This window comes from Crinia signifera, chromosome 3 (genome assembly GCF_055691185.1).
Source record: "Crinia signifera chromosome 3, ASM5569118v1, whole genome shotgun sequence".
Taxonomy (NCBI): Eukaryota; Metazoa; Chordata; class Amphibia; order Anura; family Myobatrachidae; genus Crinia; species Crinia signifera.
Genome location: NC_139219.1, coordinates 52763076 through 52782563, shown reverse-complemented (window position 1 = coordinate 52782563; position 19488 = coordinate 52763076). Strand labels below are relative to the sequence as shown.

At 43.1% G+C, this 19488-nt stretch overlaps 1 protein-coding gene across 1 annotated transcript in view; it reads right to left on the bottom strand.

Moving 5' to 3' along the window:
* The window catches only part of APLF (aprataxin and PNKP like factor), a 176473-nt gene that overhangs the window by 109556 nt on the left and 47429 nt on the right, over window positions 1-19488 (bottom strand). The window contains exon 4 of the mRNA XM_083175813.1: window positions 5491-5677. Within this exon, the coding sequence (XP_083031939.1) occupies window positions 5491-5677 (187 nt within the window). The remainder of the gene's footprint in view (window positions 1-5490; window positions 5678-19488) is intronic.

Here is a 19488-nt window from a genome sequence, read left to right as displayed (position 1 = left end):
TTTATTGTATATATATTGTATTATAGGCTCCTTGAGGAAGGTCCGTTTGTGGACCGAAACGTCGGGGCAATGATGGAAATTGACCTATTGGAATAAACTCTATATTTGAATTTTTACTATACCAGTGACTTTGTACCATTATTCACAAGGAGAGTGTTCATTTTCCCCCCTAACAAGGGAGGGATACTCTGGTTATATTTGGGACACATGGTGATCCATGTTAACCCCCTATGGACACCCCTGACTTTACTCCTTTTGCAAAGTGAGAGTGCGGTTTTCCTCGATTCTATGCATGGGATGTGACTGATTATGACCTAATCAAGTACATCTCTTGACCTGTCACCCACAAAGCATCAGACCCTATATAGGGATTTGGCTTCACCCACACCCTGGTGTCTGTCACAAACAGAGTGTTTTAATATCATCTTTTTCTGTGATATAGCGACACCCTACATCAAATCGTCTAGTGAAATGGCTGCAGGTGGATTAGGTTTTTTGGACGATAATCTTTTGAATCAAGCTGAGACTGGAATCGTCTCACTCACAGACGACGACGCGGACAAGGTATTATTCGACCAACTTGAATTCGATGTCCTTCCCACTGAGTTACCAACCGATCTTTATGACCGTCTCCTGAAACTCCGAAAGAGAGAGACTGATCTCTCACTTCACGGCCACTTTCTCTCCGAGTACCACAGAAAAAAGTACATACCAAGGGGGTTCAGGGTACCCAATATCCCCACATTGGGACGAAATAACCCCACCTTCTGCAGCAAATGGTGTGGGGTCTTAAATAAGTGTTCCCTGGACCTAATGCTCCTGGTAGTTGAGGAAGTGGGTACGGAATTGAGAAAAGTGAAGAAAACCATTGAAGACTTTGGCGTCGAACATTTGGCTACCATCAAAAGTGAAAAATCTTGCAATTTGATTGATAAACTCCGTGTACAGGTTGACAATTACAAAAGGGATCTAGTGTCTTTCAAAAGGAATAAGTTGGCAGTTGTGACTGCAGATTACCAGAATCATACCGTCTATAGGTGGTTATCTGGGGACTCTAACACCAAACGCCCACAACGTCCATACCGTAACCGAAGACAACCTAGGAACCCTTACAATTTCCAGACCGGCTCGTCTACGTCTGCATCTGACACAGACCAGTCCAGTGCCACACAAAGTTTTTTAGGCGCGGGTCCAGGCCAGAACACTCAGCCCGTGAAACCCAGAAGAGGAAGGGGCACAGGCCTCATCCAAGAAGTGGTCGATTTAGGCAAGCGCAATCGAAAACAAATCCAGAACTAGTTTTCAATCTGTCAGATAAGACACTATCGCCTGAGATGATCTCCTTGCTCAGCAAGGGCCTATCCTTCGTTCCCACCCAGCCTCTCGACACTTTCTCTGCTACAGTTGACCTTTACAAGTTCAGTCGGAAACTTAGATTACACGAACAATTCAAAGATACTCCCACCATTGAACCTACCACGACCTTTCGTCCATCTTCCACCTATGATCCAGCATCAACTAATGCAAGCATAAAAACGTTTTCCAGAATGTTAGAACAAGAAATAGTGAGCACGCCAACCAAACCACGTTTTGACAATCTCACATCTGGTGAGAGAAAAGCCCTTAGTGAGCTAAAACAAGATGCCACCATAGTTGTCCGCCAAGCGGATAAAGGGGGCGCAGTGATTGTACAGAATTGGAAAGAATATGACACAGAAATAAAACGCCAACTTTCTGATGAAGGCACGTATAAACTGCTCAGGGGTAACCCTATTCCTGAATACAAGCGACAAGTCGACATGGTTCTCCAACAAGGACTCAACTCCAAATGGCTCACCAAAGAACAGTTCAATTTTCTCACAGTACAATACCCGGTTTGTCCAATCATATACACTCTCCCAAAAATACACAAATCCAGTACAAACCCCCCGGGTCGACCCATAATTTCAGCCCGTTTATCATTATTACAACCACTGGCAATCTTCCTTGACCATCATCTTCAACCCCTAGTAACCTCCAGCAGTACCTACGTCCGAGATACGTCTGACTTCATTGATAAAATATCACAATTAAATCTTACTGATACAGTCAAATTGGCCACCATGGACGTATGTTCTCTATATACGGTTATTCCACATAATGAAGGTTTATCTGTCTTACGTGAGATGCTCGACACTCGGATCTGTCTGGAACCACCCACCGATTTCCTAATCCAGCTGGCACAACTTATACTTACATGTAATCATTTCATGTACAACAACAGTTACTATGTGCAGATCTCAGGGACCGCAATGGGGTCCAATTTGGCCCCATCTTATGCTGGACTTTACATGTACCACTATGAACTGTCACGCATCTTGCCACATTACTCTGAATCTATTATCTTTTACAAACGATATATAGATGATGTATTCTTGATCTGGGATGGACCCATTGAAAGCTTTAACCATATGGTCTCTGACCTCAACAATCTTGGTTGCCCAATCAAATTTACCCATGCAATAGACTCTCAGTCTATTCACTTCCTTGACATCAATGTGTCTATATCCAACAATAAAATCGAAGTCTGTCTATACCGCAAACAAACTGACCGGAACACGCTTTTGGTCACCACAAGTCAGCATCCTCCAGCTTTGAAGGAAAATTTGCCTATATCGCAATATATGCGAGTGATTCGAAATAACTCCAACAACGAGATAATGGAGCGACAAATAATAGAAATGACTGCGCGGTTCACTGAAAGAGGATACACAAACCTGACCCTTAAAAGATGTCTGCACAAAGCGAGAAAAAACATGCTCAAAAAATACTCAATGGCAAACCAAGTAACCAAGTCTAAGATTGACCAAAGGATGATTTATGTGAACACCTATAATCACGCGTCACCTGCCATCCACGATAGTATAAAGAAACATTGGCCAATAGTTTCTTCTGACCCTGCACTGAAATTACATAAACAAAAAACACCAATGTTGGCTTACAAGAAAGGCCCTAATTTGAAGCAGCTATTGATGCGGCCCATGCTTAACCCTAACGCTGATCAAAAAACCACCTGGCTTTACACCAAACGCCCTGGCTGTTTCAAATGTGCAGGATGCACGACATGCAGTGGCATGATCCAAGGTCCTACTTTCCCACATCCACATTCGGGGAAAGCCATTAAAATTCGATACCGATTACATTGCCAAATGGACCACCTCATTTATCTCTTAAATTGCCCCTGCGGGCTAGCCTACGTAGGGATGACAACTAGAAAATTTCGTGAGAGGATGGCCAATCATCGGAACTCCATTCGGGCCGCGATCGACACAGGGAAGGCTGAGCTCCCAATCCCTCGGCACTTTCTTGCTGCGGGACACCAAACAGCCACATTAAGGTGTCGCCTGATTGACTGGGTTCCCCCCCCAATAAGAGGAGGTGACAGAGGGCTACTCCTCCGCAAGGCTGAATGTAGATGGATTCACCAACTGGACACATTGTCCCCGCGGGGGCTCAATGAGAATAACCCCTTAGCCATCTTCCTCAAAAAGACCTAAGAATCATTGTTCATCGAAAGTGCCAATTGAGACTTTTTCTTCTGTATTTTTTCTCATGCGTTCTCATATTTTTTTATGTTTTTTTGCATGTTTCTCTTGTGTTGTATATATTTTTTGTTTCATTCTGTTTTTCGCTGGTGATGTGTTTCATCACATTTTTCTTGTCTATACATCTCTGGCCACCTGGCAGGCCATTCACCATTATATGATGTAGTGATCACAGTGATAGTCTGGTTTTTCTATACATTGTTGGCTTTTTAACTTCTAGCTATATATTTACTCACAGTATATCTAATCGATATGACTAGTTCACAGACACTTTGCAGATGAGAATTTAGTTATAGCCTCAATATTATTCTATGACTGACCACCCCCAGATCCTTTGTAATCTTAATGTCATAATAATCCTCATAAAATAACCGAAAGCATAAAATAAAAACACAAATAAATTAAAAATATGTGCTATATGCACTAGAAATTATCCCAAGTTGTCAACACTCTTTTTCTTAAATTTTTCTAGTTAATCATGTATTGAGGCTATTTACTATCTTTCCCATCTTTCACCAGGACAAGCTTCACCTATTAATCACAGCGGGCTTTATATCAGCGCTACCATATTTTATAGTATATCTGTATCACACTCTTTGTTCCCTTATTACACCTAGGTGGCGCCAGCACGATGTGCGGTCCACCTGCGGGTCAAATGGCGGCCATGTTTGCCCCTGAGTCAACATCATATACACTTCAATACACGGTTGCCTCCGTTGTAATAGCGCTTGAGCAGACGTTAATACGTCTGCTAGCTGCCCACTGTCTCTTGGCCACAGCTATCCTGATGTTTCTGAGCCGGCGCATGGTACCGATATCTTCGGTAACCATGCGGCTCATAGATGCGTTCCACCGGCGTCACTTCCGGGTTACGCACTTCCGGTTTTACCGGAAGTGCGCGGACGCATCGCGCTGATTTTCTAAAATTGGCGCCAATACAGCCCCTTATCACCTCAATTACTCAGGTATATAAGCCTGCCCTGCACAGCACTTGGTTGTGGCTGTCTCCAAATCCTCCAGGGCTGAGGTATTGACTTGTATATGCGCTGCCGATCCATCTGAAAAGTATGTTACCTATCTTTTCTTTTACTATATGCACTCTGGATGTTTTAGCTAAGTTGGTATCCTAGCATATCATCTGGGTGATATTTATTGTATATATATTGTATTATAGGCTCCTTGAGGAAGGTCCGTTTGTGGACCGAAACGTCGGGGCAATGATGGAAATTGACCTATTGGAATAAACTCTATATTTGAATTTTTACTATACCAGTGACTTTGTACCATTATTCACAAGGAGAGTGTTCATTTTCCCCCCTAACAAGGGAGGGATACTCTGGTTATATTTGGGACACATGGTGATCCATGTTAACCCCCTATGGACACCCCTGACTTTACTCCTTTTGCAAAGTGAGAGTGCGGTTTTCCTCGATTCTATATATATATATATATATATATATATATATATTCCATATGGCTGGCACTCGCAATAAATATCTTCATATGCTGGGGTGACCTTCCAAAGCAGTGGAACAAGTCCAGAGTTTTATCAAACAAAGCAGAAGAAAATGGAGTCACTCACCAGTCTTTTTCAAACAGCAGATATGTATTTATCAGACAGCATCGCAGAGCCTAGTGGCAGGATCATGCCACTAGGCTCTGCCATGCTGTCTGATAAATACATATCTGCTGTTTGAAAAAGACTGGTAAGTGACTCCATTTTCTTCTGCTTTGTTATATATAAAGTGCATGCGGCACTTGGGTCTTACAATAAAACAAATCAACTCGTAGCCACCTTCATTAGGTTGACGTTTCAGCCATTTGATATGGCTTTTATCAAAACAGCATATATATATATATATATATATATATATATATATATATATATAATAAAATAAAAACTTACTAAATCCTCTACAAACTCTTGGATCTTCACTGTGCTACAGCTTGCAGATGGCGGTGATAAAGTTGGGTTAGTTTGAGCACAGACAGGAGAGGTAGGATTCTCCGGTTCCACTTTTGAGCCGGAGGCCATTGGAAAGCAGGTAGACTTGTTATTTAATGCACAATCTTCTTCAAGTGCATTACCGGTTCTGCAAAACAGATATCACACATAGTTGGTCAAACACAACCACAGTAGGGCGTAAACAAAAATAAAAAAAGGGAATCACAGCCGACTGCCCATTCCGCAATTCTGCCAGAGCTAAATCAGATTTTACATGCAATCACTTCCTACTAATCAGGGGCTTTGTAGCAGGCCTCTTAAAGTCTGCCAAGGTACTATAAGTGCAAGTCTTTGAAGACAGCATTTTATAAAGCATATTGTAAATGATCATTTTTGGGGAAAAGCTGTATCTATTACCTCCTAGTTTATATTGTATTGCTTTTTTGTTATTTTGCTCAATTCTTTAGTGACAGCTATAAAATACAGAGAGCATCACAGTGACCTATATTGCAGTGAACGCCTTACAATACAGAGAGCACTGGTGACTGCCATACAATACAAAGAGTGTCAGTGACCATATATAATACAGAAAGCATTGCCAACCACCATATAATACAGAAATAATGGCCTTATTCTAGTTCACTCTTTCTGACAAAATCCTTCTTAGATGGACAAAACCATGTGCACTGCAGGTGTAGCAGATGTATGTTACTTGTGCAGAGAAAATTAGATGTGGGTGGGGTTTTACTTCAAACTGAGATCTATATTGCAGTGTAAAAATAAAGCAGTCAGTATTTACCCTGCACAGAAACAAAATAACTCACCCAAATCTAATTCTCTCTGCACATTTTACATCTGCCCCCCCTGCAGTGCACATGGTTTTGTCCATCTAAGAAGGATTTTGTCAGAAAGAGTGAACTAGAATATGGCCCTAAGTACATTACCTCCCTGTCGCACAGGAAAAAAATACTTCTCATATTCTAAAGCCAATACCTAATCCCTTCTTTACCCTAGTAGAGATCTCTGTTCCTTTTGTTGTATGTAAAGACAACATTCAAAAAGCAGCCAGACAGACATTGCCAGCTGTGTAAAATCTGTGAGTAAGGAGGAGGGAGCAACCATCACCAGGAAGACCGCACGCCACCCCTGGCGGGTGATAAGACATATGTAGCGGATCGCCCTCCCTCCCTGGTTTTCAATTACTGAATTATTTCTCACCAGGAATCAGTCACAGCGTTCCCCCAAGTAACCCTAGAACTTACCTGCCCCAATCATGTGCTCCCAACATTCATTCTTTGTTCTTCTATCGCTCTCATTGGGCCAGATGTATCAAGCTTTATCACTTTTTGAAGCTTGATACATCTGGCCTTTAGCATGTTAGGGTAATGCACACCCAATATATTTATACTATTAACACTAGTCTTCACTCATTTAAAGTCATGCTGGATATCTGTAGTACAAAGAGGCTGAGTTATAGGTTACATATAGGCAAATAAAATGTTCATATTGTAAGCTTCTTGGCAGGGCCCTCTTCCCTCCTGTTCTCACAGCCTTCTTCTCCCGAACTTCAAATGCAGATGTCTACTTCTCAGCGACCATCAACCAGCATCTCTTCTCACTTGTAATTACAGTATTCACCACTTCCAAGAGCAACCTTCCCACATAGGGGGGTATTCAATGAGAATACCTGCGAGGTGCAGCGAATCATTTTTAGGACATTACCGGCGGGCTCCGGTATTCAACGTGTCAGGGGCTCGCTGCCCCTGACTGGCGAATATGAGCTCCTGCGGCGTATGCCACAGGGAGCCTGAGGACGGTGGCAGGCAGAGAGATGGAAGTCTCTCTGCCTAGCCCAGAACGTTTGTGGGGGTTAGGTGGGCTCCCCGGGTGCCAGGCAGCACAGGCTGCCCCCCGGGGGTGCCAGCAGGGGACCTATATTCACTATACCCGATCGTAACGATCGGGTGCAGTCAATATATGAATATGTAATGAGCGGCTCGGCTCCGGCGCCCCCTGCTGGCTGCTGTGTTAAAAAAAAAAAAAAAAAAAAAAAATTTTTTTAAATTAAATATATATTCATGTGCTTACAGCAAATGAATAAAAGTAGCATGCCCCTCCTCAGAATAAAATTCCTGATTTTTTTACACCAAATGTAAAAAACAAAACACTTTATTTTAAAAGTTCACATTCCACTTCTCCATAAAAAGATAGCGATTGCTACTCGGTGAATCATGGCGAAAAAAACCTTCAAATGTATTCGCCATGTGGTCATTGAATAGGGTGATTCACCGTTTTAGTCAAAAATTCGCCAAACAGCACAAATTCGCCATAAAAACATGGCGAATCAGGCTCATTGAATACCGCCCATAGTCTCTCTCAAAAAGTGTATTCAATGCACAAATTGCGAGTCCTGCTGGTTTCTTTTTTTAGAGATGTTCTCCATTTTTCCCTCAGCATCTTATTTAGGTGAACTGTAAGGTTATCTTTGTTAAAGTTGTTATTTTTTTTTGTTTTTTATGGCTTATAAATTAAAAAAAAATGTACTCTAATGTATTTATTGCAAGTGCCATAATGCTGTACTTCTAGATTAATTTATTTGGAATTTAATAAGTTATTTTAATGGTAACCAATAAGAAATCATTTTGGAATGCTCCTAGTAATTTCCCATGCTTCCTCTCTTCTTCCTCACCTAACCCCCAAACAGGCTTATAAACACGCTAACAATTATAAAATAAATTAAATAAAAACACAGGGCAAAGAAACAATGCTAAAAGCACAACACAAGGATAAAGGCCAAACAGAACAAAATACACCCGTCTGCACAAACCCAATTAAAATAGTCACACAGCCATTTGTTGTAAAATAAATACTGAACAAAACATTAACCTTTCTAAACCTTTATAAAAAAAATACAAGTCCACAAATGCGAGGAACACGCTGCTGAGATGAACACCCTCAGGAATATCCCAGTCTGACCAGCTCACGTGGAGAGCAGGAGAAAACAGATGTCTCCAGCTACAGCACTCCCATTTGAACTCACATAATTATGCTAAGTTCGCAAAAGGGGCCGGTGAGCTGGCCACAAGTTGAATACTGAGGAAGTCAGAAATGAGGAGACTAGGTGATTCATCGCGCCCTACGGGCGCTCTTCACACCGTTGTAAGGGGCTGCGCCCCCTTAATTTGTGAACATTTGTATATGAGAAAGATGGTTAGAATTGTATGAAAGATGGCCTGTATTGCAACTTGAGTTATAGGTGAAATGTGTTAAATAGAGAGCATATGATTTGGAAGGGGGTGTGTATTGTTTTGTTTAATTAAAAAGCGGTTACAGAGTAAGATGTACATTGATAGTGTGGATAGTACAGTGACATTTGTGGGTGTGGGGGGGCTTACGGTTCAGGAGAGCAGGAAGCTGGGTAGTGATAGGGGTGTGTGAGTATACGGGGGACTAAAAAGGGGCTTAGGGGTGCCGTGAATTGCTGGAGGGGCGCGGGGGGTGCCATGAATCAAGGGAGGGAGGGGCGCAGGTGTCCGCGAATCGCGGGAGAGGGCGGGGGTCCGCAAAGCGTGGGAGGGGGCGTGAATTGCGCGAGGGGGGGTTGCGAATTGCGGGAGGGGGGGTGCGCGGGGGGGGTGGCATGAATTGTGTAAGGGGGCGTGAATCGTGGGAAGGGGCGTGAATCGCGCGAGGGGGGGTCCGTGAATTGCGGGAGGGGGGGGCACGGGTGGCGCGATGAATCACCTAGTTGGTTATATAATCTCGTAGAAGGATGGTAGGATGTTGCGGTCATTCAGAATGCATTTACATAAACAGTAATAGTAGCAGTAAAGGATCTGACTTAAAACACCTACAGTAAAACAGAACAGGTGTTATATATTATACAAAGAATTGGTTGATGATGTCTAGGTTGACGTGCACATAGTTGTCACTGGAAAAAAATTGCTACAAGAAAAAAATCAACACAGGAAGGTCAACACATGTAAATGTTGACATAAGTGTGGCACTTCATTGGTGTCCATGTCGACACATGAGAATGATCATGAAAACATTCAAAAAGTGAAAAATAAATCTTCAAAAACTCATGTCAACCTTTTTCATTGTCGACCATAGCCATGTCAGTGTTTTGCATGTTCTATTTAATCGTGGGGTTGCCGTGAATGGGGGGGGGGGGGGGGGGGGAGGTGGGGGGTGTCTGCGAATTGCGTGGGGGGTGCCGCGAATTGCGGGAGGGGGGGTCGCGGGGGGTGGGTGACGCGAATTGCGAGAGGGGGGTCGCGCGCGCGGGGGGTACCGCGAATTGCGGGAGGGGGTCGCTGGGGTGCCGCAAATCGCCACAAGAAAAAATCAACACAGAAAGGTCAACACATTAAATGCTGACATAAGTGTGGCACTTCATTGGTGTCCATGTCGACACATGAGAATGAATATGAAAACATTGAAAAAGTGAAAAATAAATCTTGTCAACCTTTTTCATTGTCGACCATAGGCATGTCAGTGTTTTGCATGTGCCATTTAATCGTGGGGATGCCGTAAATGGGGGGGGGGGAGGGAGGGAGGTGCATACCTCCCAACATGACCCTCTCCAGGTTTCTGGACTTTCTTCTTAATTTATGGATTACCATCACCTGTGCTTAAACACCTTTCTTATCAAACAGGTGATGACAATCATAAATTAAGATGGAAGTCCAGAAACAGAGCATTCTGTCCCTCCTGGAGAGGGTCATGTTGGGAGGTATGGAGGTGTGGGGCGCTCACCTGGTGTGTCTGGTGAGTAGCTGTGTCTTTGCTGTGTAACATGGAGAGGCAGAGGGTGTCTGGCACTGTCTGTGGACTCACTGGGCCGGTTCTCTGTCATGTGAGTCAGTCATGTGAGTCAGAGGCTCCACCCAGCGTTATAGCTCCAGACACACTTTGAGTGACAGATGTAGCCAAATATATAAGAGATAAGAAAAAGTGCCGAGCACTTCAGCGAGATCACAGGGACACAGAACAGTGAGCGGTGAGCCAGACTCTCAAAAAACATTGAATACTCCTCTATAAATAAAATATAATAATAATTTTAATTACTATTTAAATAAATTTCTGGACAGATCTTTCCAAATGGCTTTTGAAAATAGAGTAATTATAAATTTGAAAATGAAAAAAAATCAGTTACACCCTCGTCAAGGAGATCATTCAAAGAATACTGGACTCAGTTTGTGAATGATAAAAGCATTATGAACAAAAGAATTATGCACACATATTTATGGTATTATGGGAAAAAAATTAAACATATTTAGGCAACGGAGATTATTATTAATAACACCCGATTACCCAGTATCTCTGGTGAGTCTAGTAGAAGGAACAGAGTTGTTGGAGACAAGGACAGTGCAAGGATATACAAACTGATAACCAGCGGAAAGAATACCGATGCCGGCATCCCGAAGGAGGGAATTTGACATGAATCAGGGTAAGTATACTTGTATGCTTCCCCTTCCCCTCATAACCCTCCTACCCCCGAAGACTGACCCTAACCCACCCTGTTGGTGCCTAAACCTAACCCGCTCTCCCCACAGCCTAATCCTAAACCCCTCCCCCAATAGTGCCTAAACACCTCCATCCACGGCCTGCCCTTAACCTGCCCTGTATACTCACCATTTGGGTTGAAAGCTGTTGGTATTCCGGCATCTGCTTCTTGATCCTTTCGAGGATCTGGTGACGGTCTGACGGCAATCGGGATTCCGGCATTGGTAGCCCTGCTCATAAGAATCAGACTGCAGTGTTTGTAATATTACAAACATTCTAAATACACATCCCTTAGATCAGCCATTCTCATTCTGTGTGTCACAAGTAGGTGCCCGGTGTGTCACGTACACTGCCAGTATGGTGACAGAAAAAAAAAAAAAAGGCCAGGTCACACAAATGCACCAGGGCAAATTAACAGAGAAGAGGAGGTAAGTGTTCTTTCCCACGCTCACCCCTGCTCCAGGATGAGTCCTGGCCAGAGAGTGCGCTTTCATGCTCCTCCACCCAAAGTCCCACCCAGCTTCTGGCATTCTGCAGCATTAGGGAGATGCCAGATGCAGGCACACAGTCGCAGCAATCTATCACGTAGAGGTGCCGGAAACAGGCAGCTGATAACTCAGTAGAAGAGGAGAAGAGGAAATAAAGTGAAAAGTAAACTGAAATTGTGAAAGAGGAGGGAGGTGCTTGGTTTGTAAAGAATAATATAGTATGTTCTTTGGGTACAATGAGGTTAATTTACAATAATGTTTATATTGTTCAAAATCAGGGTGTCACAGCACCAAAATAATTTGAGAAGCATTGCCTTAGATGACACCATTTAAGAAGAAAATCTTAATAGGGTAACAAGTATGAGGCGATGACACTACAAGAATAAAACAATTAACATAATGAAATGAAAATGTATTTTCTTTTTTTTAAGTATGATGCTTGTTAATTTTTCCTCCTTTAAACTGGAGATCAAAGCAGTATAGTGATTTGTTGTATGAACGTGAAATTTGTGTTATGATACAATGGTTAATTGAGCACAGATTAAATGTTCCTCTATAATTAAGTTCTCTCATCCACTGATAATCACTGCTTGGCAAATGATCTACAGAGAAAGTGTAAGCTTTTACTGCTATGATTAGGGCAAGTCACAGTAATTAGTCAAAGTGCTTCTCTGGAAATATAAAACGGTCCTAGCAGAAAATAATTAAAGAACAACAAGAGCTATTGAAAAAAAAGAAATGCGGTTTACGTGGGTGTTGTGCGGTCAGCAGCTACTTACCTATTGTATTTTTATTAATTATCCAAATACTTTATGATATTTATAAAGTTATTGCTTTAAGTCTTAAATGGCTGACTATTACATGAAATCTTTAACCCATTTATTTTCCAGCTTCAATGGCAGTTATTTTTTTTGCATAAATACAGATAATATAAGTTTAATTAACTGAAATTAAATTAAATACTAACATTTGTTAATTTCAGCTTTCAAAAACAAATAGTAATTTTATTTCAAAATGGAAATGTCAATTAGGGAAAGTGAATAACTGTGACTAAATAGTTTGCACCAGTGGTCCTTAAACTGTGCGCCGAAGAACCCGGGAAACCCAGGACCAATTCAAAATCAGTTATGGTCAATGTGATAGGCCACACCAGTGCTTTAGGCGTCACATCTCTTATATATTTAGCCAGATCTGTCACTCAACCCCTGTGGAGAACGTTCCTGTGTAAAACAGTTTCACTTTCATGTGTCTGACGTTCCACCCCCTTGACATCACCTCCCCCCGCCCAGCCAGGGCTACAGTACACGCCCACCATCCACCATTACTCCACAGCCACCATCCACCATTACTACTGCACATCCCTACCCTCTGCCAGGACCCCGCGACCCCCCTCCCGCGATTCGCGGGATCCCCCGGCCCCCCCCCCCCCCCCCGCGATTTGCGGGACCCCCCTGCGACCCCCCCTCCCGCGATTCGCAGGACCCCCCCGCAACCCCCCGCTCCCGCGAATCGCGGGACCCCCGCGACCCCCCCTCCCGTGAATCGCGGGACCCCCGCGACCCCCCTCCCGCAATTCGCGGGACCCCCGCGACCCCCCTCCCGCGATTCGCGGGACCCCCCGCGACCCCCCCTCCCGCGAATCGCGGGACCCCCGCGCCCCCGCTCCCGCGAATCGCGGGACCCCCCTCCCGCGATTCGCGGGACCCCCGCGACCCCGCGACCCCCTCCCGCGATTCGCGGGACCCCCGCGACCCCCTCCCGCGATTCGCGGGACCCCCGCGACCCCCCCCTCCCGCGATTTGCGGGACCCCCGTGAACCCCCCTCCCGCCATTCGCGGGACCCCGCACCCCCCCTCCCGCCATTCGCGGGACCCCCGCTTTCCACCCTCCCGCGAGTCGCGGGACCCCCGCGACCCCCCCCTCCCGTAATTCTTTTTTAAGTCTTAAATGGCTGACTATTACATGAAATCTTTAACCCATTTATTTTCCAGCTTCAATGGCAGTTATTTTTTTTGCATAAATACAGATAATATAAGTTTAATTAACTGAAATTAAATTAAATACTAACATTTGTTAATTTCAGCTTTCAAAAACAAATAGTAATTTTATTTCAAAATGGAAATGTCAATTAGGGAAAGTGAATAACTGTGACTAAATAGTTTGCACCAGTGGTCCTTAAACTGTGCGCCGAAGAACCCGGGAAACCCAGGACCAATTCAAAATCAGTTATGGTCAATGTGATAGGCCACACCAGTGCTTTAGGCGTCACATCTCTTATATATTTAGCCAGATCTGTCACTCAACCCCTGTGGAGAACGTTCCTGTGTAAAACAGTTTCACTTTCATGTGTCTGACGTTCCACCCCCTTGACATCACCTCCCCCCGCCCAGCCAGGGCTACAGTACACGCCCACCATCCACCATTACTCCACAGCCACCATCCACCATTACTACTGCACATCCCTACCCTCTGCCAGGACCCCCGCGACCCCCCTCCCGCGATTCGCGGGATCCCCCGGCCCCCCCCCCCCGCGATTTGCGGGACCCCCCTGCGACCCCCCCTCCCGCGATTCGCAGGACCCCCCGCAACCCCCCGCTCCCGCGAATCGCGGGACCCCCGCGACCCCCCCTCCGTGAATCGCGGGACCCCCGCGACCCCCCTCCCGCAATTCGCGGGACCCCCGCGACCCCCCCCTCCCGCGATTCGCGGGACCCCCCGCGACCCCCCCTCCCGCGAATCGCGGGACCCCCGCGCCCCCGCTCCCCGCGAATCGCGGGACCCCCCTCCCGCGATTCGCGGGACCCCCGCGACCCCCTCCCGCGATTCGCGGGACCCCCGCGACCCCCCCTCCCGCGATTCGCGGGACCCCCGCGACCCCCCCCTCCCGCGATTTGCGGGACCCCCGTGAACCCCCCTCCCGCCATTCGCGGGACCCCGCACCCCCCCTCCCGCCATTCGCGGGACCCCCGCTTTCCACCCTCCCGCGAGTCGCGGGACCCCGCGACCCCCCCTCCCGTAATTCGCGGGACCCCCGCGAACCCCCCCTCCCGCGATTCGCGGGACCCCCGCGACCCCCCTCCCGCGATTCGCGGGACCCCCGCGACCACCCCGGTATCCGGACTATTGTTAGACAGCACTTACATCGACAAATCACACAAATTAATGAGAGCGCATATGAACCAGTAAAAAATTTACACATTTATTTAAAAACAACAATATCAATCAACACCTGAATATTAACGGTATATATAAAAATTGGGCAGTATTCCCTGGTAACAGGTCAAGTCCTATAGACTTAGTCCTCGGACTAACTTGATCTCAATTAATGTTCCATTAACTGGGGAATGTACAAACAGTTCCAGATAAATTTATCTCACCACTTTTATCAGTTGCACAAGATTTGTTCTTGTATTTCCACAGCAAGTCCGGAGCTTACCGGATGAGGGGTTCTGCAGCTGGGTTGGACTAGATCCGACAAGATCCGACAAGGGGGGGTGGGAGATGGAGCGTACTGCAGCTTGCGGTCCCCGGACAACGTGGTTGATAATGCGGTTGCTGTGTCGGGGAAGATTGTAGCCCGTCTGCAGTTTTCCGAGTCCTTTGGCGTCCCAGATGGTATTTACAGATTGGAAGGTTCGGCTGTCGGGTAGGAAAGGCTCCAAGGGGGGGATCTGCAATCTGCGGTCCTCGGACTCTGCGATAGATGTTGAAATCGCTGTGTCGGGAGGAGATGGTTACCGCCTGCAGCTTGGAAGCCCTCAGCGCCGCAGATCTGACAGGCGCTGGATGGCACAACCCGCCGCTCGAATTCTCCGCTTTATAAGGATTAAATGCCAGAGTTGGTAGGTCCTGCAGAAGTGGTGTGGTGGGAGAGGAAATCTGGAAGCCCAATAGTGTAAAAGCTCAGCTCCTTGACGCGTTTCTCCGTCAAATAAATCGGACGGTTTCTTCAGAAGGTCTGTGAGCTGGTGTCTTCCAAGGGTTTAAAAGGCGACCTTATCCAATGGGAGTGTGGTATTAATGCGTTATACCTGTGGCTCAATCAGCCTTTGATTACGTTTACAGGTGAATTTTATCTGTTTATATCCATTATTTCTTCAATGGCAATTATACCCGCACTTTCACATTTTGACTCAAATGCATAATTAGTCTATGACAAAGTTTTAGACTAATAAATTCATTTCTTATATATTATTTAATACAATAATTATTTAGTACATATATTATCTAAAAAACGGCATCTCTGAGCATAGTTTATTTATTACTATATTGATATATTAATCCTCTAAAGTCAATCAATTTGGATGCGTCTCTCTGGTGGCTCAACAGCAGAGAGCTCAGCCAGAGAAGATATACATCTAGGTCCACGGTTCAAGCACAGAAGCGTACACCAACATTTGAATGATGTTCAATAGTTAATTAATTTTTATTTCCTCAGTGGAATATATTTATTACTTTATACCCATTTATTTGTAATCAATTTATATTGTTTGTAGATCAAGAATAAGGTAGAAGAGACAGTTATCACAAAAATAGTAATAATAATAGTAGCTAACTTACAATGAGTCAGTAAATAGCATGATTAACTAAAAAGCAAACTTGTCCTTTTGTGAGGGGCAAAATACATTTAAAGGGACATTAACTAATAGAAATATCTACCGGTCAGATACACAACATTATGCGACATAAAACAATTATTTATTGTAAAGTGAATAATTTACTGTTCAATCGTGATCAGGTCATGTATTGAATAGATTATCAAAAAACATTACATATGTTATTCTTTTTTTATTTATTTTTCGTTTTTTTATATTATATTTTCTTTTTTTCTTTTTTTCTCTCAATGTATTTGTAAACTGTGTATATAAATAAATAAATAAAGACTTATCCGGTGGAAAAAAACTTTAATTATGTCAATGTTCATATAAATAAATAGAAATGGAGGTTTTTCATGAGAAACTTTAGTGTGGAGAGGAGAAACTTTAGTGTGAACGACATACGACTAATAATGGTATTAGTTTGGTAAATACGCCTGTATATAATTTTTAAAGTGTCTGTCTGTATTTCTAAACTAAAACTCTTTCAATTTTGTTCCAGACATTTGAGGTAACGGTTGTTTCTATCCGAAAAAACTTTTAGATAATATAGATATAAATATGAATTATAAATAAAAATAAATATAAATATAAAAAATAAATAAATAAATAAATGAAAATAAAAATAATAATAATAATAATAATAATAAAAATAAATATAAAAATAAATATAAATAAAAATAAAAGATATTTGGACTCTAACTAAATAATAATAAGTATCAAAAGGGCAAAAATTGGGTTTTATATCTTGGGTTATTCATATTCCATTTAATTCTATATTGTCATTAAGGCCTGCAGGAAATAGGGTCCCTAGTGAGAAAATCCAGAAGGCTTCTCTGGTACAGAGTCTAGTATAGCGATCCCCTCCCCTAAATGTCGGTTCTATTTGTTCAATCCCTTGAATTTTCAAGACTCTTGGATTACTTTCATGTTTTGACTTAACATGTCGTGATAAAGAATGGTTGAGGACCCCCTTGATGACATTCCTCCTGTGTTCTAAGAACCTGATATTGAGGGTGCGGATGGTACGTCCCACATATTGGGCTCCACATATACAGGTGATCAAATAGATCACATAAGTGGAGGCACAGTTGATGTGATTTTTTAATTTCATGACTTTTGCCAGATACAGTTGAACTGAAATTTTCACCAGTGTTAATATGTGGGCAAGTCATACATTTATTTCTGCCGCATTGATAGCATCCCTTGTGGGACGTGTTACTTGGTAGGTGGTCCTTATCAAGGTCTTCAAAATGGCTAGGTGACAGAATATCTTTCAATGTTCTGTTTCTTTTAAAGACAACTCTAGGTTGTTCCTCAAGATGGGGTGCTAAGATATTATCGCACATGAGTATTCTATGATTATTCTGAATTATTTGTCTTATTTGTTGGGAGTGACTATTAAATTTCGATATAAATGAGGGTGGTTTTGAAGTTTCTATTTTTTCTTTTGTTTTGGTGTTCAAAAGGGTTGTTCTGTCTATGCTTGAAGCTTTCGCCTCTGCCTTTTCTATAGTCCAGTTAGGATACCCCAATTCTCTGAATCTTTCTGCTAACTCATCAGTTTTGTTTCTTAAAGGTGGTTAGATCGGTGCAATTCCTACGTATTCTACAGTATTGGTTAGATGGGATGTTATTCAACCATGGTTTGTAGTGGCAACTCTGATAATTTAGGTAGTTGCCACTATCTACCTCTTTCTTGAAAGTTGTAGTTATGATCTTATTGTTTTGAATTTCTATTGCTATATCCAGGAAATTGATCTTATGTGAGTCATAGGTTGAGGTGAATTTTAAACCATATGTGTTTTGATTAAGTGATTCTAAAAACTGATCTGCTAAAAATGTGCCACCCCGCCAGACAAAAAATAAATCGTCAATGTACCGACCATAGCGCACCAGGTTCGCCCCATATGGGCCGTTCCAGATGTATTCTTCTTCGAAACGGCCCATGTATAGATTGGCAAAACTGGGGGCGAACCTGGTGCCCATGGCGGTACCAAGTGACTGTAAATAATAACCACCATTAAAAGTGAAGTAATTGTGTGTAAGGATAAAACGGATGGAGTCCAGAATAAACTGTTTCCTTTTTTCCGGTATGTTGACTGCTGTATCCAGATAAGACTGTACAGCTATTATGCCTTGATCATGAGGTATATTAGAGTAGAGTGACTCTACATCACAGGTCATTAAGATGTAGTCTGGACTCCATTCTATATCCATCAATAGATTCAAAAATTGAGTTGTGTCTTTAAGGTGAGACGGGAGTGAAGTAACTAAATCCTGTAAAATGTGAATCGACAAATGAAGAAAGATTGGTGGTGAGTGACCCTATACCCGAAATAATAGGACGCCCAGGAGGTGAGGTGATGGATTTGTGTATCTTTGGAAGGTGATAATATGTGGCTGTTTTGGGATGAGGAATGAAAATGTAATTGAACTCTTTCCTGGAAATAGCTTCATCTTTGACAGCTTTGTCAAAAAACATCTTAATTTCTTTACAGTATTCAGATGTTGGATCCTTTTTTAGGGGTCGGTAAAATTTAGTGTTGTTTAGCTGGCGGTAGGCTTCTGTACAGTAATCCTCTACATTTTGTATTATAATGCCGCCGCCTTTGTCGGCGGCTTTGATGGTAATAGATCGATCATTTTTCAATGCCCTCAATGCCTTATACTCATTGGGGTGTAGATTACTTTTAATACTACATTTAGACTCTTTTGAATTAATATCTTCACAATATTGGCTAAAATCTTTTAGAGTTAAGGAATAAAATGCCTCGATGCACCCTCCTTTAAATTGCATCGGATAAAATTCAGATTTTCTTTGTAGTATCCTCTCTCTTGTTGGCTTTTCACATTCAAACAATTTAAGATATTCAGAATTATTCTCTTTTTCTAATTCTTCCAATATATTAACCATGACCATATCTGTTTGGTCCAATGTGGTCTGTATTTCAATGTCAGGTTGATTTTTATGGCTTTGATTTAAGAAGTATCTTGTGCGACACAAATCGCGAGTGTATCTATTCAGTTCCACAAATAAATCGAAAATATCGGGTTTTCTAGATGGTACAAATTTAAGACCTTTGGAGATCACAGCTTTCTCAGTTTCACTTAAGATTCTATCAGACAGGTTAAAAAGTCCCTTTTCTCTTATTCTCTTCTTATGCTTTTGCTCTGACTTTTTTCTCCCTCCTCTTGTTCCCCTGTATCTCGTTCTTTCCTTTTTTCCTTACATCGACAGCCATTACATCGACACCATTAGTTCGACAGCTCAATAGGTCGACATGGTTTTAGGTCGACATACCATTAGGTCGACATGTTATTATAGGTCGACAGCTCATTAGGTCGACATGTTTTTAGGTCGACAC